The sequence below is a fragment of the Camelina sativa genome, chromosome 20, assembly GCF_000633955.1.
Source record: "Camelina sativa cultivar DH55 chromosome 20, Cs, whole genome shotgun sequence".
Lineage (NCBI taxonomy): Eukaryota > Viridiplantae > Streptophyta > Magnoliopsida > Brassicales > Brassicaceae > Camelina > Camelina sativa.
The window spans coordinates 8,694,558-8,709,105 of record NC_025704.1 but is presented as its reverse complement, the minus strand read 5'-3'; the positions used below and the strand labels follow the sequence as shown (position 1 = coordinate 8,709,105).

At 38.1% G+C, this 14,548-nt stretch overlaps 3 protein-coding genes across 5 annotated transcripts; all 3 read right to left on the bottom strand.

Annotated features, from left to right (window-relative positions):
- LOC104770085 (splicing factor SF3a60 homolog) lies at positions 1,453-6,189 on the bottom strand. The gene is made up of 14 exons (XM_019241669.1): positions 6,041-6,189; positions 5,612-5,827; positions 5,341-5,406; positions 4,933-5,040; positions 4,630-4,725; positions 4,408-4,550; positions 4,188-4,284; positions 3,766-3,933; positions 3,611-3,682; positions 3,448-3,519; positions 3,199-3,357; positions 2,973-3,113; positions 1,928-2,892; positions 1,453-1,833 (listed from the first exon to the last, which is right to left on the bottom strand). Exons 2-13 carry the CDS (start codon positions 5,822-5,824, stop codon positions 2,035-2,037), a joined length of 2,193 nt encoding a protein of 730 aa, XP_019097214.1. The 5' UTR covers positions 5,825-5,827; positions 6,041-6,189; the 3' UTR covers positions 1,453-1,833; positions 1,928-2,034.
- Positions 11,117-13,322, bottom strand: LOC104770084 (putative F-box/kelch-repeat protein At3g24610). 3 transcript variants are annotated; one of them, XM_010494434.2, is made up of 3 exons: positions 12,464-13,322; positions 11,946-12,048; positions 11,117-11,409 (listed from the first exon to the last, which is right to left on the bottom strand). In XM_010494434.2, the coding sequence occupies exons 1-3, from the start codon at positions 12,857-12,859 to the stop codon at positions 11,396-11,398; spliced, it is 513 nt and encodes a 170-aa protein (XP_010492736.1). In that variant the 5' UTR covers positions 12,860-13,322; the 3' UTR covers positions 11,117-11,395. The 3 variants fall into 3 exon arrangements, with proteins under 3 accessions (XP_010492736.1, XP_010492738.1, XP_010492734.1); XM_010494436.2 differs by having other exon boundaries at positions 11,117-11,359; XM_010494432.2 differs by having other exon boundaries at positions 11,117-12,048.
- LOC104772323 (F-box/kelch-repeat protein At5g49000-like) lies at positions 12,859-13,965 on the bottom strand. Its single transcript, XM_019241827.1, has one exon. It carries the CDS (start codon positions 13,963-13,965, stop codon positions 12,859-12,861), a length of 1,107 nt encoding a protein of 368 aa, XP_019097372.1.

The window sequence follows — 14,548 nt, the reverse complement described above, 5'->3', positions numbered from 1 at the left end:
CATATTTATATTAAAGGATTCTAGGATTTGATTATTTGTATTTGCAAAATAAAAAAGAACAAGAGAAACCAAACTGATATCCACTATTAATGAAGCCTTTAGGCAGAGTACGAAAAACATAATCCACATCCATAAAGACAAAAGAGAAAAGCTAAACTTATCGCATATCAAAGGTTTCTTTTTTTTTTTTTCACAAGAGTCTCTTTTTATTTCATCCAAGGTTCATTCATACAAAGACAAAGACGGATACTTAAACCCGCTAACAAATACGGGAAAGTACCGTAGCCACAAGCCCAAACGAGGGAATCAAAGTCCAAAAGAGGGAATCAAAACCGGAAATATCTGATCTTCCGGAGACAAAAGCTGGCAGTTGAAAGAACTAACCCCAGAGACAAACCGAGGAATTAAACCTCAAAAGCAAACATAAAGGATTGGAGTTTGAAATTCCAGATAATTAAAACCGAAAACTCTAATCCAAAAGCGTCCGATAAACATTCCACAGAACAGGTAGATGTCGGAGAGGAGCTACAGACAGAAGCCTCGAGCAGAACCGATCAAAGGAAAGCCTCCAAAACTGAAAGCCCGAGAAGGGAGCTAAATCGAGCTCACACAGCCACAACAACGACGGAAATGAAAACGGCAAAGCAACAAGGAAAGAGCACATAACCTAACCCATCACAGCCACTTCAAAGAACCAGAAGAATCGAGAAAGCGAAAGTTCAAAGGAAGACCTTGAAATCCGATTGGGGAAAACGCCAAAGAGGATACCCATTCCTTAACACGGACATTCGTCGGCCCAGTCAAAGGCCACCTACAGACCAAAAACTGGTAACGCCACGCAAGAGAAGGAATAGAGATCGAACTCACCGCATCGTCTTGAAAACCAAACCTGAGCCCAACACGAACTTAGAGAAGGGTAGTAGATGCCTTTGAAGAAAATTACCTTCCGAATGATGAACCCACAATCGAAACCTTCGCCAACGCAAAACACCAGCAACTCAAGAGGAGGCAACAAAGTCGAAGAAATAGGAACCACAAATTGCAACCCAACAACTGAGACTAAGACAACCCACAAGTAACCACAAACAGAAGCAAAGAACCCCACATAAGCTAAGCCAACAGAAGCAGAGACAAACAGAGAGATTGAGGCCAACGAAAACGCCTTCACAACTCCTTCATCAAAGGATGAAGTCGTCGCAAAGTTTGGATCACCGTGAAGAACCTTCGCCGGATGCAGATCTGAAATCGCACCACCACACTCGGAACCCTAATCTCAACACCACCGTTTAGCCTAGTTCATCGGATCCCAAAGAAAAACCTAACAACAAAAAGCAATTAAACTAACTAATTCCCCTCACAGCGCCGTGGTGGCCGCCGGAGAGGAAGGAACCACCGATTTTGTTTTTTGAAACCAGAAGAAGAAGAGGAGAGAGAAGAGAGAGTTCCTTCGAAGAAGGGAAAGATTTTTTCCACATATCAAAGGTTTCTAATTTTAAAGATTTACAGAGCCAAAACAAAATTTTAAAATCAGTAATAATCGTTTCGTATATTTGGCCACCAAGTTTATAAAAGCTTCATCCACCAGCAAGCGTTAATTCACAATTCCCAACACAAAGTTAAGACTTCTTGTGCTCCCACATTGTAATATGCAAGTGACATATCGTCCTTTAAAACGCCAGCTTTCCCACTCAACGTCTGTTTGCTTGCTGGAATTCTGAGGATCACAGCTATTTTCTCTTTCAAACGTGCCACGTTTTCCAATAACGACGGCACCATGACCTCCATGTATGCATCTAAGGCGTGGGGAGCAGAAATCCTGACTCTACCCCAACCCTGAAAATGTTATAACTAACTGCTTAGATACACCAACTCAGAAGAAAGGAAAAAGAAATGACAGGTAAGTAAAAGAGTCCGGAGAAAACATTACCGGATGTTGAGCAAGAAACTCGTCTTCCGGAACAAGGGCTGACTCGTCACACGTTTGTCTCTTTGGCTCTAATGATTTTGGTGGACGAAGAGCAAATTGCTTCATCACTAAAAAATGTGCAAATCCTGGATCCGTATCCTTCTCCTCTCGCTTGCCACTTTCTTTCTCCCCATGCTCCTTCCGTTTCTTCTCCCAATGCTCCTTCTGGAACGATCCCATTGAACACGATGGAAACAGTTCTCAAGAATGGTCTCCATATCAGCGGCCGCCTTCTTTCTCAGCTTTTCTTTCAAGATTTGAGGACATAAAACTTCCCCGTACGCTTGAACAAGTCCACTGAAAAGAGTGAACCTGCCATCAGTTGGATTCCTAATAAACTCAAACTGAGGATCCATACTCACACTTTTCTTGAAACCCTCCCAAAACACGTTCCCATACCGCGCCAAAAACTGCGCCGTGAGCTTAATAATATCAAGCTCCTCAGGCGTCATCCCTACAGGAAGTCTATACGCAAACTTGTGAGATTCTAGGGGCGGAGGAGGAACCATGAATTCTGCTGGAAGAAAGGTCCGTGAATCACCATATCCTGGATTCGTAGTTGGTGTAGCATCTGAACCAGTAGCCTGAGCTCCATCTTGATTCTGAGCACGGTACTCAGTAAGCCTATGCTGGTAAAACGCGTGATAAGGATCAGAGCTATTCAAAAAGCTGAATATTGCTTCATTCTCATATTTGTCTGTGACCTTCCTCTCAGTCTCCAACCCTTCTCTTGCCAGGAAAAATGCAGTTCTCTCTACCATAGTTTTGATATCTGGAGGTGGAATTGCTACACCCGTTGGAGCTTGACGTGGATTGCTCTCTTTGATTTCCTGATCCTTCAAACGAGGAAGTGGTCTGAGATTCCCGTCAGCCCGGAGCCGCACTTTTTGACTCTCTGGTAACGTATTCCACAGATCTTTTGCTTCCTGAAACAAAAAAAAATAATCACAAATCAAATCACACAAACTATAGCTTTTAAACTAAGAAAAATGTTGAGATAACATACCTCAACCAAAGTGATTCTGTTGACCTTCCCTTTGATTCCCAAACGAAGCAATCCGCGTGCGTGACGCCATTCTTCAAAATGTCTCTCAAAAGCCCTTTTTCCCCCATAGCTATAGTTTCCACAAATCTCACATTTATATTCCTACAAGAAAAGTTTAATATCAGTATCACAAAACTCTCTCTCTCTCTCTCATCATTTAACATCAATAGTCTAATAACTACATTACCTGGCCAAGGCCGAGTTTGTAGAGCCAGTATGGTATTGGCTTCCCATCCCAACCCATTGCTACACTTTCTGACTCTGTATGAGCTTCCTCTTCCTCCATCACTTCAAATGTCAAAGCCTTTCTCTTCTTTTCTACGTTTTGTTTTGTCCTCTCGATTGCCTATATATAAGGTGACCGCATGATAATTCAAGCACAAGTAAATACCCGACATGCTCGGGGAGGGGAAAAGAAAATGTAAATATAACAAACCTCATCAAGTAAATCGCAGAGTTTCTTCATTTTGGCCTCCATTAGCGAATGTTTCTTTTCCAGTCGCGCTTGCTGAACAAAAAATGGAATCCATTAAGCATAACATACTCAGACTGGAAACAAAATATGCTGCTAGGAGATCATAACATGTGTAAATTGATACCTTCGTCAGGAAAAGTCTCTCAGCACACTGCTGCTGAGTACCACTAGTGCTCAGTCCCAATGCCACCAACGCCTGAATGACATAAAAAGGACAGACAAATTAGGGGACTATATATATGCTTCAAGAAGCATGTGAACATGAAGCATGATTATTACCTTCGTTAGCTTTTCAAGCTCCACATCTACCAGTTCCTCAACTCTGGTATAGCAATCAAGATCCACAACAGCAGGATGAGATGGATTAGGCTCATGTTCCTGGTCATGGTGGTTCTCCCCGCCTTTCACTTTCCCCTCTGCATACTGCTCTTCAAAATCAGTTTCAACCTGCAAGAAACCAACAAAAGTAATTGCCAAATCATAATATGGATCAAAGCCTTATCATAACATCTCAGCACTTTGGGATATTCAATACAAGCATCATCTAGTTATAATCGCTCTGATAGAAACAAGTTGCTAGAGGTACCCAAAAAAAAAACAAACAATCCCAAATTTTATGCAGAAGTAGTAAAGAACCCGTAAACACGCTTATAATATACATGAACACAGTAAAACAATAAAGAAAGAGAGGAGCTAAAAACCTTGTGGAGTATTCTGTCCAAATCTTGCAGCGGCTCAGTTCCTTGGAAAAAGTAAATTAAATACTCTAGCAGAGCTTCCATATACTCTGCGTATTGCCTTACATGGATAGAAACAAGTCCAAAAGACAGAGAGAGAGAGAGAGAAAAGCATTCAGCTGAAGGTAGAAGAAACAACGAATGGAGATCTCTAGGTAGAAGAAAACTCAATGAAATATTTTACCTCGACAGCTTAAGTTTACGCGGTATTTTATCTGGTTGGGAAAAAACATCAAGATAAGCAGAATATTCAACTCTTTCCCCAAAATCAGAGCTGATGTATTTGTTATACATATCATGCAAGTCCAAGAACCGACCAGAGCATTCCTGCGCAACAGAAAACAATGTTGAACAAAGGGACTTAATACGTAAAAGATATGTTGTCAATTAAAAAACAGAAACTCACCTCTACACTGAACCCAATTACTGGTTCATCCTTGAGGAGTGCTTCATGAGCATCAGCAAGGCATTCAGAAGGATGAATTCTATGATATTCATGTAGCTGTAGGTTTATGAATGAAGATAGATAGTTAAGTATTTGAAAATTTTCACCATCAATAGAGCAAAGACTCAGAATTCAGCAGGGAAATAGAACTCAAAACCAGACAGTGACTTTTGTAAGGCATTCATTATTTTGTCAAACGAAACTGAGAAACAAAGATTGGCCTTGATTGAAAAATAAGAAGGGTCCATCTATTATAAAGCAAACCTCTTCCAGTCGAGAAAAAAATGCATCAGACAAATTCGTAAACGTTGCAGTCGGGTCACCATGCGGAGCTATTGCATATTTAATCTCCCCATCCTTCTTGTCATAGGACTGAACCTTACAGTAAACAAGAAGCAAGGTTAACCAAGCAGAATAACTTCTCCCAAGGCATCTACTGATGTGAACTACAAGTGATTTTAGAGTCAAGACTAAAGTGGCCTCTAGGTTAGTAAGTAACATAACTCAAACAAGAATCTCGGAATTCAGCTGGTAAACAGAACTAAAATACCGATAGTGACTTTTGTATAAGAGATTCTTCAAATGAAACTGAGAAACAAAGGGGTCCATCTACTATATATAAAGGTAAAAGCAGGTGGTGATACAGAGGATGCAAAAGGAAAAGAAGCAAACCTGTTCCAGTCGAGACAAAATTGCAGATAAAACTGCATCAAGATCCTCCTTTTCATCGGTTTGAACCTTACAATAAACAAGAAGAAGAAGCAAGGCTTAGTAAGCAGCATAACTAAGACTAAAGTGGCCTCTAGGTTAGTAAGTAACACAACTCAAACAAGTATCCGCTTCCAGAACTCACATGTTCTTTCTAATCTATAAAGTATAAACCTCAAGAAAACGAAAACCAAAAAAAAAAACAAATTATGGAGAAGAAGAAGGAAAAACTTACAAGTTCCCGAGTCTTAAGTATGATAGAATCGGTCAGTCTCCGGAGACGGTGGCCTTGCAACAATTTCTCCATCGGAGTCCGTTGTTCTGTCTTTAGCTCTTCCATAATCAATTGCTCCAACCTTTCAAGGTGCTCGTGTTTGGAGCGAAGTTCCTCGAGCTCGTGATTGCTATAGGCACAAGGAGCCCCGAGTGAAGAAGTTGAGCCGGACATTATCTACAAGCACGCATACAACAATTATGAGAAACATTCAAATCAGAACATAAAGGGCGAGCGTAAGGCTACTACTGATATAGGGTTATATTATCGCGGAGGTGAACATGAATTTGATCGATAGGATTATAAAGAGCGAGCGTAAGACTACTAATTAGGGTTTTACTAATTAGGGTTTTCGAGAGAGATTGACTAATTAAGAAACACCGTACGTACCTAAAGCCGGTTAGAAACAGTGACGTCGAGTCGAGAAGAAGCAGAGAGCAAACGATTTCGAGATTTGGTAACAGATTACGAAACGATTGACGCAAATCGACAAACGAGAGAAAACTAAGAAGATCCTCTGACGACGACGACGACGAAGGATTGAGTTGCCGCCAAAAATAAAACCTAACTGAGACGTATTTGTAGTTTTTAGTTCCGGTTTGCAAATGGGCCTTTACTCATTGGGCCGAACGACTTAGTGATATAAAAAGGGGTCTCGTCGTTTAGTGATTGTAAAATTCTTGGAATTTTGAAATTTTTTAATTTGATCCCTCCCATATTAATTCTTCAGAAGGGTTAAAAGTTCAATCCTCTATACTAGATTTTAACTCGCAAGATTTTAACTCGCAGTACATCGCGTGCATATAATTTTTGTTATTATTAATATTTTATATTGTAGTTATTATTTAAATATTGGATGTTTTACAAATAGAGAAATAACTAAATTTCTCGACCGTTTGTGCGGCTAAATATTTATATTAAATTTTTAATTCGTAATATACTTCATGACCATTTGTTTGTTTTTTTAAGTGTTTGAGATTCTATTTTGAGTTTTAATTATTATAACAAAAAAATAAGGGATCTAATTCTAAATACATAATAAGTCATTTATACGCTATGATTAAGTCATATTTTTCTTAGTGATTTAATTATTCTACATAATCTTAGTTAAATCAACTTAATTTTATATATCAAATAATATTTAATAGTTTACAAGTAATAAAATAAGAATTTAACCCGTGTTATCACAAATTTAATGATATTATATTAATTCCAACATGTTCTTTTTATAACTCAGTTACTATATAATCATTTCAGATAGTATTTTAAACTTTTTAATTTTACATATACGTAATATTTTAAAATTTTATTAAGTTTATATATATTAATTATAATCTATATTAACATTTTTGAAATACATTTTGGTTTATGTTCTTGAAATTTATCTTATTTAATTTGTTATTTTGGAACATTAACCCCTACAGATTTTCCTAAAATAACATTTCTACTTAATTAATCCCTATAGATTTTCCTAAAATAACGTTTCTACTTAACTCAATTAATGGAACTATATTAATCGATCAAATTTATTTACGCTTATTGTCATATACAACATGACACCATCATTTAAGAGATCGAGAATAAATGCTCAAAACTTATTTTAATACATCTTTATGATAGTTGAATGTAAATCGAGGGACTGCGAAACAAAAGATTACATTCTCAATTATACTTATGACGAAGATAACGTTCATAAACACGATAACCCAAATTAAGAAAATTAAATTTTAGCAAATATATAACTTTGTAAGCAAGAAATACATTTATTTCTGTATATATCTCCTTAAGAAACTGAATATTATTCTGCGGGACATTTTTGAAGTACATTTTGGGTTCTGCCCTTATAGTTATGATTTTTTTTTTATATACAACTTTAGTCCTTAGTGTGATATTTACACACCTAATAAATATTATTTCTGCAATCATTCAACTATAGCAAACAGAAACTAACAAACTCTAGACAATATAGCCAATGGAAACTAATTAAAAAAAAAACTGAAATCAAATCTACATTTCCTATTCGTATTATACATTAACTCGATATAGTATAGAAATTAATTACTATAACAACTTAATGAAATATTTGTTGCCTTAATCATAAACCTTTTGCATTAATTCAAAATTGTCATATATATTTTTAGATTTTTTGCTTGCTTATCAATATATTCTCGATCTCGTATCACATCTAATTTTACCATCTTCAACGAACTATATAAATAACGTCTCAATAGCAATACGAAAATGCATCAATTCATACACTTGAAGTAACCTTCCCGGTTGAGACACTTGATTTGGTTTTGGCGATAAACAGGTGCACACTTATTCCTTTATTAATTTATTGGTACAAAATGTTTATGTTTTCTTTATTTCATCTCTAATACCCTTCTTTTCTTATCTTAGATGATTTAAAATTCATTTATTTGAAAATAAAAAGATTTGGTTTCACGTGAACATGCAACCTTCCGGTTAGTGGATAATCAAAATATTTTTGTTTGATTTATTTCATATCACACTAATTTTTTGTTTTGGACTCCATGTAGTTATGTACTTATGTCACAAATGCATGTTGAGAAAGAAACCAATTCTGAGTTTAGCTCACGATGAGCTGCTCACCTTTCTAGGTATCCTCTTTATATTTATTATTGTATATATACTATCCTTTTGCACTTACCAAGCTTTTCGGTGTTTGGTACACCCCAGGATTTTGCTTTGATCCATTTGTATATCTTTTCAAACAATTGGGAGTAAATTAAAGGGGCCTATGTTTAGGCCATAGAGGTCTAGACTAATATTTTATTGTATACGTATTAACGGGTTAAATCTAAAAATAGTAAATAAAGTTGATTTAATTACGACTGTAAAAAACAAATCATCTTGTGTGGTATACAATATAAACACAAAAAGAGAAAAAAATAATAAATAAATAAAATTTAAAAATTTTAGTTAAAGAATTGTCCCGCGTTGTACTGCGGGTTAAAATCTAGTATTTAAATAAATGTGAATCAAAGTTCTTCTTAGTTAAGAATCAATGCTCACAGGTTTTGGAAAACAAATGGCAATCAAATTGTTGTTTTTTTTGTTTGCAAAGGATTAAGATATAGAATATCTTCAAAACACAATAGAAGATGTGGTTAAATATATCATAGTTTCTGTTTCCATATTTATTTTGCAGTAATTTTTTTAGTTGTAATAGAATGTAAAATGATTAGGAAACAAAATCTGAAGTAATGCTATTTTTAGAAATCTTTTAGGGATTAACTTTGTATATAAGTATAAATAAAAGGTTAGAACCCAAAATGTACTTCAAAAATGTATATATAGATTCATCTGCGGTACATCGCGGGGCTAAATTTATTTAAAAAAAATGCAAAATGTATTTTGTTTGGTAGATTAACTATATACATGTAATTAATTTTTGTATTTTGTAAATGTGCAGTATTTTGCATCTATATATTATCTAGTGTCCAATTTTTTATGTTTTAGGTGTATACCGTGTATTTCTTATAATATAGGAACGATATCATACAGTTCTTTAAATATTTAAATAGTCGAGAAGTGTTTTTTTTTTCACTGTAGAAATAGTAGTATTTTAATTATATTGTAGTTTTTCAATAATATCAGTACAATATAATTTGGCTTTCTATTTTTGTTACTTTCATATATAAATAATCTAAAACTTTAGTATATATAGTTTCTGCGTGCAATGAAAATAAAAGTAAGTTAACTTTTTTTATATGAATTATACTAATTGTTTACTTTTATTAACTTTAATTAATTGACTAAAAATATGTGTATATAATATTTTTTTTTTCAACCTCACATTAAATTAAAATAAAACTCCTCGATTGGTTGCCCAAGCTGGAGGAAAATTGTTTACAAAAGATGTTTCTGATAATAGCACTCTAGAAGAACGAGCTAAGCAATCAGCTTTCACATTGGACGTCCTTGGGATCTTAATCAGGGTAAAAGGAGGCAAAGAGGCACTAAGCACCTGAAACTCCTCAAGAAGCGTTGAGAAAACTGGCCACTCCTCCGGAGCTGGCACCATCGCTAATAACTCTCCAGAATCCGTCTCGAATCTCCGGCAATCAATCCCTCTGGAACGGATACACTCCATCGCCCATAATAATGCTTCTAGCTCTGAATGAAGCGGGGATGCACTGCGACGTTGACATCTGGCACCCATTACCAAGGTCTGATTTTCACCATCACCACACCACCATCCTAACCCTGAATGTGGTTCTGTGGCTTTCCACGAGCCATCAACCTGACAATAAATTGATATCACCGGCGTAATCAAAGACTCCGTTAAAACGGAGTCCGCCCTTACGGCTACCTGGGCTTCCTCCCACTACAATTGATCACGTAAAGCCTCATTAATGATATCTGTTGGCTCCGATTGTAACCCTTGGAAAACTTTATTATTCCTGTCCTTCCATAAGAACCAGACCAGCCACGGAATCGAGCGATGAGTAGTGCCTAAAGCCATATGGGCTAAACCTTTGCCATATATAAAATCTAAATTTGAATAGATTGAACCAAATGGGAACTTGTCTGTATTAGGTCCAACAAAAATTCTATCCCAAAACCGACGAGAATAAGGGCACTCAAATAAGGTATGATTAATCGACTCTTCCTCCAGATCACATCTCTTGCATGCCGTGTCACAATTAACTCCCCGGGAGGCTAATCGCACCTTCACCGGAAGAGAACCCGATGCGATCTGCCGAAAGAAGTGTTTGATTTTAGGTGGTACGGGAGGTCCCAAGCCTTAGCCTTCAGGGCATTAAAATTGGGACCATAATCAATTTCAGCCTTCATATCTTGGGCTACCTTATACCCTGATTTAACCGAATACCGACCAGATTGTGTATAATGCCACACCAATCGATCTGGTCTATAAGATTTGCTAATAGGCAAACTAAGAATAGTTTGAATATCCTCCGGATCCATATATTCTTGTAGTATAGGGAAATGCCATTCTTTAGTCTGTGGATTATTCATATGATTTACCATTAAATTTGGATGAAGTTGCCGTCCCCTACCGTTTGCAGGTCGAGGATGCTGATCCAGGATCCACGGGTCACGCCAAACCGAAATGTTGAAACCCGAACCAACTGACCATCGGACTCCTTTTTCCACTAGAGCATCTCTCACTTTTGGTAAGTATAAAACATATTCATCATTTTTTAAAAAGTGTATATTGTATAAAGTTCATCTATAGAGTTATTAATTTACCGATTCTTACGCAGAACCATAAAAAAAAATTGGGACCAAAAAAATATATTGATTTATATGAATTTTAATTTTTATTAATTTATCACTAATTTTAACTTTAATTTATATACATAGTTTAAAATATGGAGTAAATTCTTAGATAAAGTATGAAACATTCATCCTTTTCATAAATTTGCTGGAAAATTTTGTCAATTGTTATCACACAATTTATTATAAACTTCCAAATTATTACGAAATGAAGATTATAATAGAGAAACCAAATTGGTGGTTATTTAAAAAAGAAAAAATGACAATGCTTAGTATAAGACACCAAAAAAGTACAAAAGATAAATGTTATTTACCAAAAAAAAAAACTAAAACCGACACATTTATCTCTTCCTTTCTTCTTCTCTAATTCTTCTTAATCTCATCGATTCGATATGTCTCTTACTGATTCTTCTATCCCTTCGTCTTCTTCTTATCCTTATCCACCTGTGACCCGTGAGGAAATCGGTGTTCACGCAATCACTAAGGCAAGCAGTCTCATACGATTGAAAACAACCAAAAAAACTTTTCTCAGGGCCATTATATAGAAAACCAAGATCTGCCCCATCACATATGGTCTCACTCCCTATTGGGAAAAATGCTACCCATTAAAAAAAAAGACAGTATTTGTGTGGATGGGGGAAAACACAGAGCAGTTCAAATAGGTCCTATGCCAAGTTATAAATTCAATAAAATCTGAGACTTCTGAAAATATCACGAAACTAAAAGTCTAAAACCACTTGAAGAAATTTCTACTTTTCCTTCCCTGTATCCTCCGGAGTTAGTTAGTTACCTGAGGTCAGTCCCCCCTAAAAACAAACCCAATCCTTCTTTAAAATAATAAATTAAAGTCTCAGATAGAGGAGACCAAGAACCTTATATTTCCAGTGAGAGTCTTGATTGTAAGTACAGTATGACTTTGAAAACTCTGGACTTCTCAAAAGTTCACAAAATTAGACACCCAAGCGTACTTAAAATTGTCACTAGAGAGACACTATCAATGTTGAAGACACACAGAATAAACAAATATCACCTGCGGTCATCCTCAGAAAACGGAATTCGTGCTCCTGACCAGACTTTGTTTTTACCTCCTTGGTTAGAGACTCCCGCAATGGTAGGCCACCCTGAACTGGAATCTGCAGAGATGAGTATCTCAAAATGAGAGCACTTAAAAAGCCAATCTTCATTACAGGTAATAACGTAGGCTTGAATAAAAAAGTTTGCAATCTTCTACAGGAGAAGGAGCCACTAAACAAACCTAAGTATAACAGTTGTGATTATCTTTCTATCTTAAGTCAAGGTATAAACTGATTCAGGCATTGGAATGCGCCTTTAATTATTAATAGTAGGTACCTGCGAATAAATGATGTCAATGGCAGAAATATATTAACCCTGAGAAAACTGCTAATGAAAACATAATAGGGGACTGTGGTGCAATGAAAAAAAAGCAGATAATATTCAAAAGCAAAAAGAAAACCCAACAGGGGAGCCAGATATAAGGAGGCTAATTCAAACATGGACAGAAACAGAGTGCGAAACAGAGTAGGAAACCTGGAATCCAAAGCGGGGGTCAGTGGAGAAGACAGCCTCGGACCAGAGGACGTTCCCCCACATGTAGCCTTCCCACATCTGCATCGAAATCTCAGCACACCAAATCTCCAGTGTCTTGGGATCAGCATCCCCAACGAGCACGTCCCAGAAGACGAGAATGTTGCCACGAGAAGAGGTGAGGAGTTTGTTGTCCGGCATGAAGCCAAGGAGGCCGTCTTTGTGACCATGATTGAGCAAATAGCACTGCCACACATCCGCCAAGTCCCCATGGAAAGAGATCAAACTGGAATCGGGATCGGAATAAATGGATAAAAAGGGTTTCAGAGCATTTAAACCATACACATGCCTCCAAACCATGGCCCCTTGCCTTACCCCGCTCAGAGGGTCACACCACATTATAGACCCGTCGGCATAAGTACAGTATAACAATCTATCTGTTGCACAAAAATTAAAATCATTCCACAAACCTTGTCCCTCGGAAAGTTGCAGGACACAGTAATAGTCTCCTCCCCCTGCACCACCTTGCTAACCTCTGTCGCTTTCATCAGGTCCTCCGGGATAACAACTCTACTCCAAGTTTGCAACTTTGGGTCGAATACCTCTGCCCAGATTGAGGGATCCTCCACGCAGCCTCCAAACACGTATATCTTGCCGTCTAAGACGCCAGCACGGGCCTCAGCGCGAGCAACACTCATGGAAGGGAGGTAGCTCCACGTGTGAGTCCGACAATCCAGGTACGAGACAAGCGCGGTTTTCAAGCATTTTTTAAATCCGCCAATTACATAGATCCCACACCCCAGGGAAACCAAGGTCGCTGATCGCGGAGTTGGGAACGACGGGATCGGGATCAGCCGATTCCGATTATTNGGTTTCAGAGCATTTAAACCATACACATGCCTCCAAACCATGGCCCCTTGCCTTACCCCGCTCAGAGGGTCACACCACATTATAGACCCGTCGGCATGCATACAGTATAACAATCTATCTGTTGCACAATAATTAAAATCATTCCACAAACCTTGTACCCTCGGAAAGTTGCAGGACACAGTAACAGTCTCCTGCCCCTGCACCACCTTTCTAAGCTCTGTCGCTTTCATCAGGTCCTCCGGGATAACATCTCTAGTCCAAGTTTGCAACTTTGGGTCGAACACCTCTGCCCAGATTGAGGGATCCTCCACGCAGCCTCCAAACACGTATATCTTGCCGTCTAAGACGCCAGCACGGGCGCCAGCGCGAGCAGCATTCATGGAAGGGAGGTAGCTCCACGTGTGAGTCCGACAATCCAAGTACGAGACAAGCGCGGTTTCCATGCAGTCTATCAATCCGCCAATTACATAGATCCCACACCCGAGGGAAACCAAGGTCGCTGATCGCGGAGTTGGGAACGACGGGATCGGGATCAGCCGATTCCGATTCTTATTTACAGAGAGGATGAACCAGCGCGGGTTTGGCTCAATTGGAGAGTCAATGAATACATACACGCACTCCTCCGTGCAACCCATACGGGATCGTGTCTGTTGGAGATTGGTTTCAGGTTAGCTATCGGTTTACTCTAATTGCAGTTGGTTTCGTCATGGTTATAGGTGACTTGGCCGTGAAGCTGTTTGGTCAATATGTCAATCCCGTAAGATCAGCAAAGTTAATATAGCTTTCCTTGTATGTATAGATATGATTCGTATGGATCTGCTCTCTCGAGTATATATGTTTTTGTAAATCAAGTCATAAGGGACAGAATAGAAAACTTTGGAATCTCTGTTTCTTCATGGTATCAGAGCTTGAATCATTTTTGTGAAATTAAAGGTTTTTCTTATCGTTTTTTTTTCACGACAATGACGGACGGACAGACTCAGACGAACCTGAATGGGAATTTTCCCACGAACCCGAATGGCACTCCTGCCACGAACCCGAATGGCACTCCTCGCAGTCGTTCTGTACCAGGACGTGGCCGTGGTGGAGCAAGCTCCAATGGAGGTCGAGGACGCGGGTCTGCAGCATATGCTAACCGTGTTTGTGTTCCGAACCTTGACGTAACAGAACACGCCAACCATGTGGTGACTGATCGTGATCGTGAGGGTCTCACTTTAA